Consider the following 21,738-nt stretch of genomic DNA (forward strand, 5'->3'; position numbering starts at 1 on the left):
AAAAATACTCAATTGAATTTAACACAAAAATTGTATCAACATTGTATGTAGGTATTATACAACGATCATACACAAATAACATCAATACAATATTAATTGTAAAAAATGACGCGATAGTTGTGTGATTTGATTGGTTTATAAAACATAAACATATGATTGGTCTCAAGCAGGAATAATCAAGCGAGAAAACCTAACACTTATGTAGAAACTACCGCTTTCATAAAAATGAACTGAAATAGATGGGGCCAATAAAAACATATTTTATATCACACTTGATGAATGGTGAACTCATATTTTATGGGCAATATTTATGCCATGATTAACACAGAGAAGCATAATATAGGTGCATTTAACGTTACAGCCTGTGAAGTATAAATTATGGGGGTATGGTTAAAAAGAAAACAACGCAATTGAATTCAACACTAAATATTTATCGACACAAATAACATCAATAGAACATTAATTATAGAAAATGACGCGATAGTTGTGTGATTTGATTGGTCTCAAACAGGAACCGGTTTTCGTAAATATTTATAATTTAATACTAATGTAGCAACTACCGCTTTCATAAAATGATCTCAAATAGAAAGAAACGTTTTTTTAGAATATTTAAAGACATCGAGGCGTTAGTTGAGTGATTTGATTGGTTTCTCGCAATTAGTCAGCCAAGACAAATGTAGCAACTACCGCTATAATAAAATATTTAAATAAAACTAATAAAGTTTATAAGAATAATGGACGAATTTAACAAACCAATCATAATCTCTTTCTTGCTTTTTTAAACATCGAGCAGACGCACAATAAATCACATGAGCTATTTTGTATTTGATTGGTCATAATCAGGCATGCTGTGCAAAACATCATCTTACACATTAAAATATGGTATTTTATATAGAATATACATACATATTATAACAAAATTAACCCTATACTTAATTTCTAATATCCTAAGAAATTTTTGAAAAATACTGCGCATTTTTATGTAAAGTATTTTAATCGTAATTTTGTAATTTTTCAGGACAAGCCAAACACAACCGAATTAAATTAAAATAAGTTTGATGTTATATTATATAGAACAAATTACTAATTAGTCTTGGTAATTTCAAAATATACATATTCATACACACATCATTTCTATGAACTAAGGATTTCCTCGGCTAAGTCCAGAAACATTACCAGGCAAGCATAAAATATATTTATCAATAATCTCTGTTCATTTTATTAAATCTATGACAAGGTGACGGAAGAAGAACCGTTAACACTTCACACCCTGAAAGAATTTTAAAATCTCATGATTTTAATTTAATAAAAGAACTTGAAATAATAATTATGCGCGTTGGTCAACTATGGTAGGTAATATAAGTGATTTTCCTTATGTAATATGCCAAATTTAATTTTATATTCTGCCTCGGTTGTCGTGTATTATACCAATCATTAGAAGAACTACATAAAAATTAAATATCATAAAATATTCGACACAGAAAGATTCAAGATTCCGTTTATAAAGAATAAGAGACAATTTTAAAAAGTAAAAAATCTAATACAATACATTTTTCTTAGAATAGATAACTACAGTAATAGAACAATAGCTACAGTATCGTCTAGGTTCATGGTTATGGCATACCTATAAATGAAAATATTCTTAAAGTTAAAAATTATTTAGGAATGTATTGCAGAAAAATAAAATGCTTGAGATATCTTTGTGACTGTTTCGTTTGTTAATAGTTGAAGAACTAACTAATAAACGTGCGGCAAGATGAGGGTACTTTAGTACGTGCCATTTTGATTGGATTATAATAGTTTTGATTGGATTATAACTATTTTGATTGGTTTACGCTTATGTCACAAGTTTTGATGTAATTGTTAAAAATTTCTAAATTACTAAAGTAATTATTACCAGTTTATGAAAATATGCTTTTAAACTGCATTGAAATTTCCCTTAGTTTAATAGCATTACTTTAAGAATTTTAAGTGTTATAAATGGATAAACTTAAGATCAACATATTAGAAGACAAATAAGAACTATGCATATTACGATTTGAAAGTGATTTTAATCTATACCGCCACATTTACAAAGCCCAAAAAATTGTAATACACAATACCATGACATTTTACCGCCCTTTTTGTACACATTCTGTATAGGCCAGTTAACCAAAGCAAAGCACTCACATTATATCTGTTAATTAGCAAACGAGGACGCATCATACTGCACGGGCCGGTTTATATAATACTAGCTTTTACCCGCGACTTCGTCCGTGTTGAATAGTTACTTTGGGCATTTTTTATTTATTTAGATAGGATACTTTTCATAATACACATACAAATTGTTCTTTCCGCTGCTGACAGCTATGATACAGCGTTTATCCCTTGTCATTGTGGACAGTCTCTTTAATAGTATTTCCCTGTGAACTTTATTCTCCTATTTCATCCCCATGAAGGTCAAAGTTTCAAAAATACTCGACCAACTATTAATAAATTATTTCTTATCAAGTGCCTTAATGCAAAGTTTCGTGGTTTTATCTTCGATAATGACGAAATTCCATACAAACTGCCATCTCAACCCCACTATTTTTTTTGCAATAAAAGGTAGCCTATGTCCTTTTTCAAGCTCTAGTCTTATAGCCTAATCTCTGTACTAAATTTTATCATTATGATTTAGGCATGAAAACGAAACAAACTTACATTCACGTTTATAATATTAGTAGGCATGTTGTGTAACAAAATAATTAGTTCTGTGAGCCCCCAGCTTTGGGTAACTTACCTATACAAAGACCAAATACAAAGCGACAGTTATATGCACATTCTTGCGTCTGTTTTAATCATTTTGTGCCACAATTACTACTTTACACTATGATTGGTGAGACAGTAACGAGTGCCCGACTACTCTGTTAGTTGTGCGCAAGCGCCAACAGGTCCGTGTGTACCCTTCTTCGTCTAATCCGTGAGTGTGTGCGTTGATTGATTAATTAAAGATAACGCGCGAGTTGAATACAGAGTTCAGGAACGCGATAGTGATGTGACCTAACTATAATTGATGACGATAATAATAAGTGTCGATAATATTAAACCATTTTACACTGTTATTATTTATTATATAAGGTTAAAAAAAAGAAAAATTTAATTTTTACACCATTTAAAACTAAAAATTACATCTCAAACTTTTGTTCTGCTCTTCTTCAATACATATGTCTAAAACATTTTTCGCCATTTCTCGTGCTTGGCGATGAATACAAACATAAGTTTGTATTCCATTTCCATAAGGAAGGAAGGATCAGTCATTATTAAAATAAAAAAAAAATCCGCGGGATCGCAACTTCAGTATTAACGCGGTAAGCGTACGATAACTGACACATAGGGCACATCACTACACTGCAGGCGCGAGAGACCTGTCTCACCTCGCGCCAGAGCTGTCTCACTTCGCCCGTAGCTATTTAAATCGTAAGTACGTACGGCGGCCTCTACAGAGTAGGCCAGTCAGTAGGGACTCACGAGCGAGCTTTGTTGTCTGCTACTACTACCTACTTCACCAGTCCGACCGATATTTTAAAAATGGAGAAACATAAATAAAGCAAAGAATATTAAAGGTCATTGAGATCCTAATTTAAATTATTTAAGCTTCCTAAGGACGCTGAAACAATCGAATTTAAAGTGATTATTATTATTAATGTAATTAGCATTCATGATAGCTACCTATATATATCCTATATACAAAGTAGGTCTGACAATGAAAGAATATTGCTTTAAAATTTAGATTACATACCTATTAATATTATAGAAAAAACTGAGCTATATTTATAAAATGATCTTACACTAGGTCAACCCTAATGCCGTCAGAAGAGGTAAGAGTCACGCGATAGAAAGAGAGGCAACTTCTAGGTGAATAATAATGTAGGTTTGTAGCGTTGTGCGATCTGAATTACACCTTATTGTATGACCACAAGAGTCCCTATTTCTTTAATTGATTTTGCGGAGTGAGACTTCCGTACTAGTACTATTATATATTCGTTGACCAAGCCCCGACTGCATTCAACTTGCGCGGTAATGTTTTCTATTCAATTGATTGCTATTTTTAGTTTTTTTTTCTTCATCCTCGAGTATCGTTAGTGTCTCGTCAACCATCTTTCACACAAAAGAAATCCCAGCAATTGCAGATTGTATAAATTTTGATAATTCAAAATGGTGGTAAAATACATAGACTTACAAGTTTTGATACTATAATATCAAAATGCTCTTTTTTACATTATTTTCTAATAAAATAATGTAAATACATAAATATGCAGTTTTTGTGGAGGACATCTTTTATGAAAAGATTTTAAAACAGGGCCCAGTTTGGACAATAAATGGACATTCACAATAAGCGAATAGAACCTTTTTTGATATTATTTTATCTTAAAGTGAATACTGTAAGATAATTTTTTAAAACTACGTAAAATATGTGCTAGATATATAATATATAGAATAAAAATAAATAAAATTTATATTGAAATTCCTCATATTTTTAAACAATACATATTCTCCAAGTAGTTAAAATACAAGCATTCACTTTAAAATATTTCACTTACATGTTGACAGCCGCACGCTAAAACTCCACTGTTCAAAGAAATATTGTATATAGTATAACATTATCGACAATCACGGACCAATAAAAAAAGAAGGACACCGTGTCACCAAAACAAGCCGGCTAACGAGTACATATCCCCACGCACACACTTACACTAATACAAGCCGATCGTTTGCCATTTTGAGATTTGCCATCGTCCGTGACAGACGAGTTTGCGTCGCAATAAAATATGTAAAAATGCCGTCGTGCTTTGTCAAAATGTGTAACACAATCCATCACAATTTAAAAAATTTGAGTTTATAGTCATTGGGGCCAGAAGGGAGAAGAATTTGTGTTACTGGTATCCCCGTAATCGCACACACACTAGCATAAAAGTGCTTTACTTGCTAATATCACGGCGCGGAGTCCTTCTTATTTTACTAGTTAAATGTCGACAATCTAAAAATCTATACTCACTTATACTTCTAACTGTGTGATTCTGTACCTCTTTTATAACATGACTATAATGACATTTATATTCTTGCATTCTGTTTTAGTAAAATTTGTGGTTTAAAATAAAATACATTTCTACATTCAACAATAAATAACTTTGATTCACTTGACAGTTGACAGTTGGGTTTTGGCATGCGGCTGTCAAAACTGATTGAGAAGAAATTAATTATTTTGTATCGACCACAGATTGTTAACATTATACAGCCACGATAACCCACAGAGTATTTACTGCCCCTCTTGTTTCTGGTTCTTCTGCTGCGCCCGCACAAACTCGGGATAGTCTATGTAACCGTCCCTATTATGGTCGTCCATATTTAAAATTGGATCTATCAGGTTTATCAGTTCTTCGTCTTTGAAGATTTTCTCTCCAACCGGCGGTTGACCTTGCTGAGGAGCATCGGTGTGACCTTGTTCTGTGTGATAGACATAAAAGCGACATTTAATACAGGGTTGCCACTTAGGAGATCCTAGTGTAGTGCTATTGTCAATGACGATTATTTCTTTATCGAATCTGAATCGACTGGTAACATCAAGAGGCGTGTTATACCTTAAGGGTTTCAGTCTGTATATCGTATATAATTGATTTTGTGCGAATTTTTATTTGAAAGCTAGGAAGACGGAGATGGTCCAAGCTATTGGTCAAACTGTCGGTTAAAGATTTTAGTTATTATTTTAATCAGTATACTCCAGGCTCTATTCGCGAGTGGTTATAGATCATCCATTTATTGATTTTAATTTACAGGCACCACATATAAATCATTTTTTTTTTTGGTTAACAACTGTTGAGAAACAAAAGAGTGAAGTAATAATTAACACTACATAATATTTATGAATGGGTTTTGACGTTCAATAAGTGATTTTGAATCCCATTTTGAATAAAAATATTTGAATTTGAATTATAACCCCCTTATTCATAATAGTCTGCTAACTTAAAGCATTGCTAATTCTCACTCTGTCTTCTTCAATTGACCTAAGTCAGAATGAGAAAAAATACTCCTAAGCGGCTGTTTAAAGTCAGCGGACCATTATGAATGAAGAATGAAGGGTGAGTAACAACCAACACTTATTATTTCCATCTGCAATAATTTTAATAGCTTTATTTATTATCTCCAAAGTAACAACCCTGTTTAGCAACCAAATACAAACAGTATACCAGGACATACAAATTCACATTAGCCCTATACTGAATATACAAAAAGACACACACAACAACTTAATTATACATTTGAGTACTGCATTTCATAGGGTGTGGACAAATGACTCATAATAAAGGGTTTTTGCTACGTTAACACTGTTTGCATTAATATTTTATTAAACTACCTACATATTTTAAGCTAACTGACCTTTGATCCCAATGTTTGTCGTCGAAATGATAAGATATTTGGAAACACTTTTTATAGATAAATTTATACTTAACTGAACATTACCTACTGGGAAGTTTTTTTTATGACAATAAGGGACGAGACAAGCAGGACGTTCAGCTGATGGAAATTGATACGCCTTGCCCATTACAATGCAGTGCCACTCAGGATTCTTGAAAAACCCAAAAATTTTGAGCGGCACTACAATTGCGCTCGTCACCTTGAGACATAAGATGTTCAGTCTCATTTGCCCAGTAATTTCACTAGCCACGGCGTTCTTCAGACCGAAACACAGTACAGTAGTTTACACATTACTGCTGCGCGGTAGAAATAGGCGCCGTTGTGGTACCCATAAACTAGCTGGCATACTGTGCAAAGGAGTCTCCCACTGGTAAGTTTGTTGTAAAAGAAGATAAAGGCCCATAAAACATATTACTAAATTTGCACCAGCAAAAACATTATAAACATTTAAAAAGTACAATGATTCAGTCTTATATTATCCTTTTTTTGTTCATTTATAAATAGATTTCATTAATGAAGCCTTAAGAATAAGCATTAAGAGATGCCTTTTGATGGGCTTAAATTTTCCGAACAATTACCGTCGTAATGTATTTTTTTTTCACACCATCAAAAGGTAGAGATTTCAACGAACAAAAGACCCACCGCCTTTTTGAAAAAGCTGATATTTTGACGGGAGAATTTTTGATTGAAAATAAGGGTTCTTTCTCGATATTTGATTCAAAATAAAGTAAAAAAATGAATATGTCAAATCAAAAATAAATTACGGGCGGTCTGAGGTCGGGAAGCAGCAAGAGGGGGGTTTAGGGGTAAAACGGTTTATATCCATTTCCCACGAAAGTACAAGTCCTATGGAAAAAAGTTAAATAGCAAAGTTGTAGGTAATAGAAAGGTCTACAACTTTTGTTTCTGCACTCTTTTCACATAACCTCAAAATTTATGTGAAAAATTCAAATAACCAAGTTTTTGGTTTTTCATTTTCATCTTTTACTAAATAAGAAACCGCCTGACACTATCTGCCCGAATTTCTGTGACGGCCACCATTTATCTATATTTTGGAATCGTATTCATGTCATAGTCATATGAATCAAATAATGCATCATCAAAATTACAAGGATTTAATAATAATATAAGATTTATTAATATGTGATCGCTTTATTCTTGATTTACATATGATTTAATCAACAATCACTTGAGCTAATAAGAGATGTGTACAAGGGTTTATACTTAGCCACCTCACGCACAGGGAAAATTTGGTACTTTTACTTGATAGGCTCATTAAATTGTCATTTTATCAATGGAATTAACTCGATAATGAGACTAGCATGCCGTTAAATCAGTTTCATTAAATGGTCAGTAATATGGTTTGATTTAAATGATTCCCAATTGCTCGACAGGCGAACCTTTCCGGTTAGACATTGCCATGAAATTGTTAATATAACCTAATTTGCTCACAAGCAAACAGGCAGAAGGTTTAACAATTAAATTGTCACTGCGTTGATTTTAATAAATTTGATCCAATTTGAACTGATTTAATTGGATCCAATTGAATTAGTTCAAAATTATTGGAACAGCAGTAGCGTTTAACAGTTAAATTGTCAATATTAAGATTTAAATAAATTTGATCTAATTGAATTGGATCCACTTTGGACTGACTTAATTGGATTTGATGAACTCACCGTGCCAATGAATCAAAGATTTGATCAGCTCGCAACCGTCCAGCTTGTTGTTATTGTCAGCATCGTGCATCTTGAAGTAGTGGAATTGCAGCTCCTGGTCTGTCATCTTTGAGGTATCGATTGGAACATCCATATGCTCCTGAATGTGGCTATAATAACAAAGTATATATTCAGGCATTTTATAGTATAATCAATTTGACAGCAGTATAAAATGAGACTGTATGTTATCTTCTTTAACGGCCGTTCCCAATATACTATCTACAGATAGAGATAAATTACTACATTCTACTGTCAGTAATCTGAAGCTGTCCCAATATACCAATATACCCGATAAGTTATTGGGACGCGTGAAATGCAATTTCCATACAAACTTCTATCGCTGGTAAGCTATACGTCGTCCCATTGACAGACAGCGGGTACGGATAAGGCGAGTTTCCATCGATAAGTTTATTGGGATAGAAAAGCCAATGATAGTTACGATTTTTATCTCAAGTAAGAGAAGGACTGAATATTGGGATCGGCCCTTAAAGTGATTTCCCTGGGTGCTTGGCCGAAACATCAGAAATATGCTGTACCTTGGATAAGTGTAACTCTCACAAAAAAATAGGTGTTGAGTGAGTTGATAGTTTCAACGTCGACGACCCATATAGCCGAACAGTTAGTGACCCTGACTATTAAGCTAGAGGTCCCGGGTTCGAATCCCGGTAGGTGCCATCATTTATATGATGAACATGGATGTCTGTTTCCGAGTCGTGGATGTTTATATGTATTTATGTAAGTTTAAGTAAGTATATTGTATTAAATATATCGTTGTCTTGTACCCATAGTACAGGCTATGCCTAGTTTGGGGCAAGAAAATATGTGTAGAAGTCTGTCACTATTATATTATAAAAAAAAACTTAAGGCCCAGAAAACATAGAAATCTAAAAAATAATGTATTCGAAGTGACATTGTCGCGTTAAACAGGTCGCCTCACAGAGGACTTATAGACGATCAGCAAGTAAGTAATGATAGAAACAACGCGTAAAGGAGACGGGCATTTCTGGGCCAAAATGTTATAAGTTGAGATATGGATTAAAAAACCCTTTACCCTTATTCATAATCTAGAAAACGAGAAATCTTAAAATTAACTTTTCATTATATTAAAATTCACGATTAAAATGGGATATCGATTACTAAAATCGATTAGTGTGAGTAAAGAGTTAATAAAATTCAACCCAAAACCACTTGCAGATGATTGATTCAATAAAAGTACCTAAAAAAATACATTGTAATTAACATAACATAATGTCTTTATTTAAAAAAAATATCAACTGAATATTATAAAAAAATTGATGGAAGAAAAAGTCGATTCTGAATCTCGTTCTGTATTTTTTATTTGTGCTGACAATGACAGCCACATTATTGTCTAGAATGTCAATAATTAACAATTATTGTCAATCGCTCGTTTCGTAGTATCGTTTGTGCGTACCTACGCGATTTGTCATTTGAGTGTTTCCCGTTGTTTTATTGATATTTTCCTTCAATCTATTTGACTTCTGATATTGCTAATCTTGTACGATCATTATCGTACAGCAAAATAACAATCGCATTTCAAAAATCAGCTGTTTTAATATAGATTGTTGCCCATATATTGCATAGGCTCAATTTTACAAAACCTCCTATAACTCAGCTTTCAGATTGCCAAAAATCCTCAAATTCTCAGTGATGCTTTTTTAATTTATAAGCTATTTAATAACACTAATTTCATCCTTTTACATCTTGGCCCAATAATGTATGAAAGGGTATCCGTCTCCTTTCAGTAGTATTTCAAGTGCCTCAATATTCAGAAAATAGCAAATTGCCGGCAAGGAATTATGACTTATAACCTTTCTATTACCTTCCTGTTTAGATTTCTAACGGTACAGATAGTTTTAGGGGTAATCTGCAATATAAGTTGGCTCCACAACACCCTTGCACGAGGCCACGACCAACCTAAAGTTGGGCCCTAAAAACGTGTCGTGTAGAGTGGTCTAAACAACAAAAATGTATGTTATTAGTTAAGTGGGCAACAGCATAACAGTATAAAAAGTCACTTACTCTCTTTCTTGGGCGATGTTTGCTGCGTTCAAAATTTGCGCATCTGTAACAGAGACAGTATGATGTCAGTTCATGCAAGAATAACTTTTTCCTCAGATCATTTATACGTCTAGATAGACTATGACATGAGTTTAGAACTAACTTATCTTTTAAGAAATGCACGCACACTAACACAAAGTGTCATAGAGTCACTGGTCCTCGCTAGCAGGCCATCGGCAGGCTAAGCTGCTCCTAGGCAACTATCAACGTAAGCGTGCCAATCAATGCATAAGCTTGGACATGAGACAACTAAGAGCCCTCACGGGGTTCCTCTCAGGCCATTGCAAGCTGACTGGGCACCTAGCCTTCATGATTATAACACTAGAAATAACGGATTGCTTGTTCATTTATTTATTTATTTATACTTTAATAAAACGGCGCAAGCCAATTACAATATAAAAGTAAGAATTAATTACAAACTAAACATATTACACAAATAATAGTTAATAAATACAAAGTTTACTGTAATTAACTAACAATTAATTAACATCCAAATACCTTTCATCCATTCCTCTCACAAAAACGCAAACACTCTGTTAAAATCATCTGCCATCCATCCGCAAATAAATCACTAGCAGGGTTGGCTTCGAGAAGAGCGTTGAGAGCAGAGAGAGACCTCGGTATAGGTGAGTTGGTGCGAGCCACAGTACGATGTGTCGGACTCGCGAACAATCTATGCCTGCGCCTCGAACAGTAATTGTCCTGTACAAAGATTCTACATAGCTCAACATGCAAACTCGGCGCATCTATATCACCTTGTAACTAACTCTAGTAGGCTTCATAAGATACATAATAGATTTAAGGGTAAACGTATACACTTTTATAATAAAGTCCCAGCCACTGTTCAGGCAGTATCTATAAATAAATTTAAATGTTTTATAAAAAGAATGTCTGAGTCGTAAATCCTATTACTCCACAACTGAATATCTAAGTGATCGGACAGCCTGGGACTAGATTATGATTAATTTATAGCGATAGAAATGAATATACAATATTGTATATTCTTATTGAAAAGAGCGCAAAAAAAGAATGCTAGGAGAGTTTCTTGCGCCGCTTCTTCTTCAGCGCTATTTGTTTCCGAAGCGGTAGTAGTATCTAGTATATTAGAAATGACATCAAAAAGAATTCTAAAGGAATCAGTTTGAGAAAATAAATATCTTTTTATGCCTTTTAATGGGTCCCAGTGAAGCCGCTAAAGACCCCATACCCAATGCGAGGTCATTGCCAGAATCAGGAAGGGCTGTTTTAAAACACCCTCACTGAAAGCAGAAGACATGTCCAGCCTGGACCCTCTGAGGATCCTAAGCTTCTTAAAAGGAATAGGTCTAGAGAATACACTTTAAATCCCGGCACACATCGCCTAGTCTGTAGCCTCATCGAAATAGGTTGGCGCTAAATTTAGTTATTTGTCCATTTGTCGCGCACATGCTTATAGCTAATATAAGACTTTTATGGTTTTTTCATGGACCAGAAGGGAAGCACCAGCTTTCAAATAAAAAAGGAATTGTCAAAATCGGTTAAGCCAGTCGAAAGTTCTGAGGTAACAAACATAAAAAAAACATCCCGACGAATTGAGAACCTCCTCCTTTTTTGAAGTCGGTTTTTTTATGAAAATAAGTGACGAGACGAGCAAGACGTTCAGCTGATGATAATTTATACGTCCTACCTATTACATGCGCTCAGGATAATTGAAAAACCCGAAAATTCTGAGCGGCACTACAATTATTGCACTCGCCACCTCCTTTTTTGAAGTCGGTTAAGAACATTCAAAACGTCTCACCATGCCCGTGTCGTTGTTGTTGGACGTTGATCTGTTGCACCGGAACCTGCTGTTGCTGCACCGGAACTTGTTGTTGCTGTTGCTGAAATTGCGGCGGCGGCGGTTGGTACTGCTGCTGCTGCTGTTGCTGTTAAAAACATTTATCAAAGTCAAATAAACTCTTTTTTTATGAAAATAAGGGACGAGACGAGCAGGACGTTCAGCTGATGGAACTTGATACGCCCTGCCCATTACAATGCAGTGCCGCTCAGGATTCTTGAAAAACCCAAAAATTTTGAGCGGCACTACAATTGCGCTCGTCACCTTGAGACGTAAGATGTTAAGTCTCATTTGCACAGTAATTTCACTATGTACGGCGCCCTTCAGACTTAAACACAGTATTGTTTACACATTGCTGCTTCACGGCAGAAATAGGCGCCGTTGTGGTACCCATAATCTAAATATTTTTTTTTTATTACTTAATCTACCATATGTTCGGAAAAAGTACAGCTCGCGAGAAGAACATACAAGAAACTCGACGGCCAATCTTTTCAATCAAATACATAACAAATTAGTTTGTATGTTGTTGCATCCAAAAAGAATCATGTTAAAGTTAAAAGAGTTTTAAATATGAAATCCCTACTAATATTATAAATGTGAATGTAAGATTGTTTATAGCTCTTTTACGCCGGAGTATCAGTATTAATATACATTACAAGTTGATTATAGAGGTCTGGTTTATCGGTACTTTTATGGCCGCTAGATGAGGAAGAATAATTGAAAACACCAGCCATTTATTTGCGCATTCGATGACAACCAAAGTGTATTAAGGATGATGACGACTTACTAACGGCCGTTCCCAATATACTATCTACAGATAGAGATAAATTACTACCTTCTACTGTCAGTTATTAGCTGTCAATAATCTGAAGCTGTCTAAATATACCCGATAAGTCATCCTTATCGCCTTACGACCGTTCCCAATATTGAGTCTATCGCTTACTTGAGACAAAAATCGTAACTATCGTTGACTTTTCTGTCCCGATAAACTTATCGACGGTAATTCACCTTATCCGTACACGCTGTCTGTCAATAGGACGACGTATAGCTTACCAGCGATAGAAGTTTGTATGGAAATTGCAATTCACGCGTCCCAATATAAGGCGATAAGAATGACTTATCGGGTATATTGGGACAGCTTCAGATTATTGACAGCTAAATACTGACAGTAGAAGGTAGTAATTTATCTCTATCTGTAGATATATGTATATTGGGAACGGCCGTTAGGGAATTGACCAAATCTCTGCTATTATCATTTCCCTGCGACATATAGGTACACATGTGCGGATGTTATGACGAAATTCTCACAAAAATGTGGCTCGGACGCTCCTTGATAGCTAACACCTGAGATAGCGTTTCATTTCAAATTGAAATTGTAAATGACAAATTTAACTCACCTGTTGTTGTATCGGTGCAGGTGGAGGCGGTGGCTGTTGATAATTCTGCAAAAAACATATATAATATCATGGATATGTGGCTTAATAGATATGTTTCTTATCGAATTGGATCTCCTATGTCGTACTCTAATTATGATTATAGTTTTATGTTCATAAATATACCCACTGTAGGCGGAGCAGGTTATCAATTCGATTGGTATTTTTTTTTATGTATGTACACCGATTACTCTGAGATCTATGATCTGATTTACGTAATTTTTACTAAGTTCGATTCTTTTTTTGCGCTCTTTTTAATAAAAATATACAACATTGTACTGTTATTGCTATTGCTATAAAATAATCATAATCTAATCCCAGGCTGTCCGATCACTTAGATATACTGTGGAGTAATAGGATTAGACTTAGCCATTTTTTTATAAAACATTTAAATTTATTTATAGATAATGCCTGAACAGTGGCTGGGAGTTTATTATAATAGTGTATAAATTTACCCTTAAAGCTATTATGTATCTTATGAAGCCTACTAGAATTAGTCACAAGCAATCCCTTATTTCTAGTGTTATGATAATGAAAATCACTATTAAGAGCGTAAAGGTAACGAGATTTTTGAATGTGTAACGTAACGTAACATAACAGATGTAATTAATGCAATACCCAGACTATTTAATCTTGACAGGTGATGTTAATATAAGTCTTCTTTGTCCTGACAAATCAAAGTCAAGGAAGCTAATAATATATAATTTCTAGGGTGCCTAGGCTTAAATCAATTGATTCCATCACCAACTCACTTCACAGAGTCTACACAAACATTGATAGACATTATTAGTTCCGATCCTTCAGAAAAAAATATATTTACTGAACATATTGCTTCCTTTTATGGTCATTGTTTGGCTGGATGCCAGTTCAAAATTAAAAAAACAAAAGATTGAACCTTATACTATTATATATAGACCTATTAAATACATTAACATAGACACTACTTTAATGAGGCTATTTTTTACCGTCAGACTATATCTATGAACACTTTAATGAGCACTATGTGTGTGTGGACTGTGGATGATGCAGCTACTGTACTCAATAACTTTTGTATTAATTTACATTTACTTTTTTGACTTACTCGTGTAAGGCATTGACTATTTGACGTTTGACTATGTTTGTTGCATCATTTTACATATTATATTGTAATTGAAATGATTTGTAAATCGATGGAAATGTAATTCTTGATATAAAAGAGTGGCAATGAGTTTCTTGCTACTTCTTCTCATTAGCAACCCTTTACGAAGTACCGGTAGATTCAATAAGAAAAAAATCTTTTTTTGACATTCATAAGTGTCAACTTCTATCGCTGGTAAGCTATACGTCGTCCCATTGACAGACAGCGCAGCGTGTACGGATAAGGTGAGTTACCGTCGATAAGTTTATTGGGACAGAAAAGTCAACGATAGTTACGATTTTTATCTCAAGTAAGAGATAGACTGAATATTGGGAGCGACGTTTAGGAGTAGCTTTCGTTACTCGTCATCCAAATGTTGGAATAAAATCCATTAGAAATTTAAAGAGTCTGCTTTAATTTAAAACGAAATTACGACAATTTCTTCTACAAAGAGCACAAGCAAGTTTGGTTCAAGATATGAGTGTACAGAGTAGGGTTAGGTTCAGTTTTGGTTTTAATATATTTATTAATTAGTGAATCGATTAGCATCCAAACTAGGTAGTTATTTCTAATCATAGTAGTTTTTTTTATATATAGTAGGTATTATCATTGAGAGCAAAATTCAAAGAAATTAACATCTTGACTGTTGCTTCTCAATATATTCTTGATAATGTAATGTATGTTCATAGGCACTTAAGTGAATTTGCCAGAAACTGTCATAACCATATTGTTAACACCAGGAACAGATATAAACTAATGATGCCTACTACTCGGCTAAGTCGAGTTAGTAAGTCTTTTGTGGGGCGATGTATATGCTTTTACAACAAGATCCCAGAAAATGTTCAAAACAAAAGTATTACGTTATTCAAAAGAATTGTTAAAAAACGTTTGTGTGGTAAAGGTTACTATAACATAAATGACTTTCTTAATGATACCACAGATTGGGAATGGAGTGACCGCCTTCAGGCTATCAAATAATAAGTTTAATTGTACAATATTACTTAGTAAACATATTTATTCGATGAAAAAAAAGCCCGCTGAGTTTGTTGCGCCCATTCTTCTCGGGTCTGAAGCATTCATTTTGGAATGGGTGGTAGTTTTTTGGCTTTCAATAAGTGATGTCACATCCTATTTTGAATAAAAATATTTGAATTTGAATATCTCTCTGGTTTCTATTTCATTTTACCTTGTTTTAAATTGTAATAATATTCCAATAATCATAATATGTTGTAGTAATGTTTTAAATCCATAGTTTTCCCTATTACTTATGTTAAGTTTAATGTATTAAATTTGTATATTTATAGTTCACACTCACACTCACGCACATACCTAAACACACACATTCACACACACACACACACACATATAGACACACACACTTACATACACTTGCAAGGGTAATCAGAACACATTTTTTTTCTAATATTACATTTTATAAAAAAAAAGATAGCTTAAGTAGGTAATCGGGGAGCCACAATACATCCACTCCCGCTCAACACCTTAGGAAGGAGGGGATGGCTGAAAAACAGCGCTGCATGCAAACATAAATCCATGATTCCATGACAGGTGAAGCTGAGCCTTTTCCTTTTGTTTCATCGCATATCCTAATTGTTCATTTCATATTTGTAATGATTTGTATGGCAATAAAGAATTTATTATTATTATAGTGTATAAGTGTTGGGACAGTTACAAAGTCACAATGGCTCAAGCGGAAGATTGGCGCTGAGCATGCATAATATGTGTGCCGGCATATACCGAGCTTGAGCTTATTAACCACTAACATTCCTAATGGTCCGCTAACTTTAAACAGCCGCTTAGAAGTGTTTTTTCTCATTATGACTTAGGTCAATAGAAGAAGACAGAGTGAGAATTAGCAGACTATTATGAATAAGGTGGTAAGGATGTTTTAATTTTTACTATTAATTTTAGAATTGTTTTATTTTTTGTGATTTTGTTTAGCTGCAAATAAATCATTTTATTATTATTATTATAAAATGATTTTAACTTTATTTTTAATACTTAATAAGCTTCTTAGCATAAGATGCCATCTTTTTGGCTGTCAAGTGAGTAAGCATTATTTGTGTTCCAGGTTAAAGGGATTAGCATTTTATGTCTCAACATTATGAGTGCAACCACAATGCAGTTTAGCATTTGGGTTTTTCAAGAATCCGTAGTGGCACTGCATTAAGGCCTGAACAAATCTGTTTGTCTGTATATGTATATATATAATCTATACTAATATTATAAAGCTGCAGTGTTTGTTTGTTTGAACGCGCTAATCTCTGGTACTACTGGTCCGATTTGAATGATTCTTTCAGTGTTGGGTAGTCCATTTATCGAGGAAGGCTATAGGCTGTTTTTTTTTTTTTTCAAAATTAGGGATCCGTAATAAAATTGCTATTTTGTAACACAAGGTGTAAAATCGAAAACCTATTTTGCGTGCGCTGCAAAAACTATTGACAATAGAACAAAATGATGTACAGGCTATAATATAGGCAATATTTTATTACTTATAAAACTATCGCTTGAATTATACTTTATATGGCAAGACAACGTTTGCCGGGTCAGCTAGTCCCTTATAAAATGCTCACAGAATACCTTTATTTATTTACGGTGTGTGTGGATGATGCAGCTACTGTACTCAATAACTTTTGCTTTGTAGTAATTTACATTTACTTTTTTGACTTACTCGTGTAAGGCATTGACTACTTGACATTTGAGTATGTTTGTTGCATCACTTTACATATTAATTTGTAGTAGAAATTATTTGTAAAACGATGAAATTGTATGTAAATCTTGATTTAAAAGAGTGGCAATGAGTTTCCTGCTACTTCATCTCATTAGCTCAACCCTTTACGAAGTAGCAGTAGATTCAATAAGATTTTTTTTTAATATGTGTGACCTTCATAAATAAAGTGATTTTGATTTGATTTGAGTGGGTATGTGCTAATATAACTGTTCAGACCAAAGCAGATTTTGCTACCCTTGTGGATAGGTGAGAATTTCGCCGGTAATTTCTGTGTTCTCATAGAATAGATGTCAGTTATAATTTCTACCTAGCATCTTATTTTAGTAATAGGCACCTATGAAGAGGAATTTTACTTTTATTAGCTTTAATTCTCTTTGCAAAAGCCCCACACGAACATAATGTTATGCCAAACGATCTGGCATTAGAAAGTCACACTATGGGATTAAAAATGAACATGGAGAAGACGAAAGCTAGTACATAATAGTATTATGATATAGTGATTGAAAGCAAGTACATAAGAATACTGAGGAAGATATACAAGGAAAGTACAGCATACATCCAGTTAGAAAAGAAAGGTGAACCATTTAGCATATAAAATGGTGTGTGCCAAGTCGACCCGCTTTCCCTAAAACTTTTCTCAGCAGTTCTTGAAATGGTATTTAGAAGACTAAATTGGGACAGATTTGGAATCAACATTGATGGAACCTGGCTAACACATTTAAGATTTGCAGATGACATAGTTCTCTTTGCAAAAACCCCACACAAACTGAATGTCATCAGAAAGTCACACTATGGGATTAAAAACGAACATAGACAACGAAAGGATAGGAGAAGACGAAAGCTATGACCAATGGAGCTAAGGAAGAAACCATCAGAGTTGGCCAAAGTGAGGTAGAATATGTGGATGAATATGTCTACCTAGGACAAATTGTTTCAGCTAGAGAAAATATAGAAAAAGAAATCAATAGGAAAAGCAAATGGATGGAAAAGATATAGGAGCACGAAAGAAATAATGAAAGAAAAATGCACACATCAATTAAATCTAAAGTGTTCAACACATGCATTATCCCTGTATTGGAAGCCAAACATGGGCCCTTACCAAATTAAACATATGCCAGCACTCAATGGAGCGAAGCATGATGGCGATCAAGAAAAATGATTGAGTTAGGCTAGAAGACATCAGGAAAAGCACAAAGGTTCGAGACATAGGAACAAATATCAGGAAACTGAAATGGGCAGGGCATATGAGTAGAGGGAAGGAAAAATGAAACAAAAAAGTCACAGAATGGTATCCTAGAAATGGCATAAGAAACAGGGGAAGATCTTGCCAAAGATTGACCTGGAGCGGGGTTGCCAAGGACAGAAAGGAGTGGAAAAGGATGGTGGAGGCCTATGCCAATTGGCAAACAGCTGAAGCCTACCTGGATTTTATATAAGTTAGATATAAGAAATTGTATTGTTTGTTTTTAGTTGAATAAAAGGCTTTATTATTAATATATCATTATTTAGCTTTAAAGAACTCAAAAGCTAAGAACAGAATGTAGATCCATGACATTAACAGAAAACACCGAATTATTCTAGCCGTGGAACTTTATACTAAATACCTGAGACAAATCCGTGCTGCAGGTACCTCTACATCCAGGGGCAGCAAATAACGCTAATGTTTGAATAGGCCTTTATAATGGACAGGTGGCATCACATATCATCAGATAGATATCTTGTCTCATCATCTTTTAACAAAATGCATAAGCTTGGACAGGAGACAACTGAGAGCCCTCACGGGTTTCCTCTGGGGCCACTGCAAACAGAATGGGCACCTAGCCAGAATGGGTCTCAGTTAATCAAAGCTGTGCATATTCTGCTGCAAAGCCACTGAAGACTCCATTCACATCCTTCTGGAATGCGAGGCCATTGCCAGAATCAGGATGGGGTGTCTTAAAACACCCTCAAAACGCCCGGCCTGGACCCTCTGAGAATCTTATCAAACAAAACGAATAATTATAACATGTTCAAATCTATTTTCTATTATAATCAGAGTTTTAGACATTGACATCACTGGCATTCTAACGCTCTGGCAGAATGACTTGCCTCAAGCAGCCAGTTTGTGGTATCAATTACCATGTGTTATTTTACCGAACTGATATGACTTAGGAACTTCAAGCTTAGAGCATACTTCCAACTCAAAGGTTGGCAATGCATCTTTTCAACTTTGGTGTTGCTGATGCTGGCAATTGTCTCTTGACCACCCATGACATGAGCTTTGTGTCCATTTGCACCCTCTTGTTAAGATACCTACTGTTTTTACTACAGGTGTAAGATAATTATACAATTTCCTGTTTTTAAAATGATAAGCCTCACTTCTAGGATTAATACAAAATAAAATTTCAAAAGAAATTTTATGAACAATTTGTGTCTCGAACCCACTACCTCTCACATTCTGTGTGAGTGCTCTTCAAAAAAAACTGCTTGAGTGACATATCATTGTAAAATCTTGTATGCTTTGTTCAACTATCAGGTTGTGGCTCCGTCTACAGGATCTACTTTATTACATAATTTATACATATATATAGTCTCTTGCTGTTAGACAACCGATGCCTTACACCTGTGATCTGTATAAGACTTTGTGTTAAGTGTGTGTGCATTGCTCAAAATAAAGGTTCTATTCTATTCTTTTCTTCCTACTGTGGCTTCTGTTGAAGACACACCACAGATTTGCCGTTTTCACAGCTGTCATAGTCTATCTAGACGCACAAATGATCTAAGCTAGAGGCTTTATTTATTTATACAATAATGTAGGACATAGGAAAGTGAAAGTAGAGAAACGACATTTTTATATCTAATGCCTGCTAACAACATGTAATTAGCATAATTTTTGTAACAAGGATGTCATCGTGGCCTGTTACTATAGCCTTGACATTTACGAACGAGACTGCAAAATTACATTATACTTGTTGACTTTATGATATATAAAAATGATTTACACATTTTAATAAATACTGTTACTTATTTTATGCATTAGAATGTTTGAAGACTAAATTTATTTAACATTTAAAACAGTCGAAAAGCCGGAACTTTCACTTATTTTTTTACCATAAGGCATTCGGCCTTTTCTGAAATAAATTCGAATTACCTGGTAATTTTGCGGCGGCACTCCTGGTGCCACTTTCTGTTGATACTGCTGCGAAATGGTGCACTGAAGAAAAGTCGCTATAAGCACTAATCGTAGCATTTTGAGACTTAAAAAATCACAAACCGTACTAAAAATGAACTTATAAATTTCAATGTATAATATTACACGTATTCGCTCTTGTTTAGCTGACGCGTGGTAAATCAATTTACCTGTCGACGTAACTGTACGTGGACTAACGTGATAGATCCGTAATTTATCGATAAAGATAAGTTTGATTAAGCAAAATTATAGTGCTTACGAATTCAAAACAAGTTTACGGGCGAACAGTTAAAAGTTTAATTTGGAATCAAACACGTCACATACATGTGTAGTTGTCAGTTGTCAACTGTCCATTCGCAATTTGACAATGATGTTTAGTGTCATTGTCAAATAAAGTACAGCTGCGTTCCATTACTTCCAAGGCGAGAAAAGTATGATTCTGCTTATAACAATTTTAAAAATATTACATATTTTTATACAACATTTCAAAAGAAAAACAAATTCTACCACATTTTTAATTTCTTTTATAAATACCTATTAATTCTGTGAATTCTGGGAACTGTGTTTGAACTTGTCAGCTGTCACCCTGAGAAATAATGATAAAATGGCACTACTTTTAAACCCAGCTAACCATCCATCTTATGCAAATGAGTCTAGCAAACATCTAGTATCTAGCCTTAATATGTGTAGTGGATAAGGCGGCAGTAATAAAGAAAAATAAGTTATCAGAACACTGCCCGTGATTTTCATAGGTGCTTACAATATGTAAACTGTAAATGATTCTCGTTAACTAAACAAACACTGATAACCTTATGACATCAAAACATGTTTATATTATATTACTAAGAAGTAATATAAGATTAATTATTACAGTGTTTCACGGAATTTATAAGAGGATGTTGTACCCGAAACATTTGTCCATTTTTGTCAACAAGACATTCTTAGTAAATCTATCATATTCATATCGTACTCTCTCGGAGAACGCAATTGGAATTACTTACCTGTTAGTATCTCCCTATTTATCGGTTTGCCCATTTGCCTCCTCCAATAAAAAAAAACCTCTTCCTGCAAGACCGACATATTTAGTTGAAATATTATTTTTTTGATCTTTATTATTATTTATTTTATCTGTAATAGTCAAAGACTAGATAAACATAAGCAATGGTATGATTCCTAGATATTATTTTCGGTGGTTAGCGATACATTTAATTATATGTTGTTT

The 21,738-nt window shown here is 34.2% G+C and overlaps 1 protein-coding gene across 1 annotated transcript; it reads right to left on the reverse strand.

Annotated features, from left to right (window-relative positions):
• Positions 1-410: 410 nt before the first annotated feature.
• Positions 411-20,805, reverse strand: LOC126975079 (multiple coagulation factor deficiency protein 2 homolog). Its single transcript, XM_050822892.1, has 7 exons — positions 20,478-20,805; positions 13,446-13,490; positions 12,010-12,136; positions 11,809-11,814; positions 10,191-10,233; positions 8,112-8,260; positions 411-5,466 (listed from the first exon to the last, which is right to left on the reverse strand). Exons 1-7 carry the CDS (start codon positions 20,574-20,576, stop codon positions 5,279-5,281), a joined length of 657 nt encoding a protein of 218 aa, XP_050678849.1. The 5' UTR covers positions 20,577-20,805; the 3' UTR covers positions 411-5,278.
• Between the last annotated feature and the right edge of the window lie 933 nt (positions 20,806-21,738).

The sequence above is a fragment of the Leptidea sinapis genome, chromosome 2 (genome assembly GCF_905404315.1).
Source record: "Leptidea sinapis chromosome 2, ilLepSina1.1, whole genome shotgun sequence".
Taxonomy (NCBI): Eukaryota; Metazoa; Arthropoda; class Insecta; order Lepidoptera; family Pieridae; genus Leptidea; species Leptidea sinapis.

Excerpts from the sequence above, each read along its gene's own strand:
- LOC126975079 (XM_050822892.1), bottom strand. The coding sequence starts at position 20,576 with ATGCTACGATTAGTGCTTATAGCGACTTTTCTTCAGTGCACCATTTCG. Across the intron at positions 12,137-13,445 it reads CTGCACCGATACAACAACAG|CAACAGCAGCAGCAGCAGTA; the intron begins GTGAGTTAAATT and ends TGTTTTTAACAG. Across the intron at positions 5,467-8,111 it reads ATCTTTGATTCATTGGCACG|AACAAGGTCACACCGATGCT; the intron begins GTGAGTTCATCA and ends TCTATCACACAG.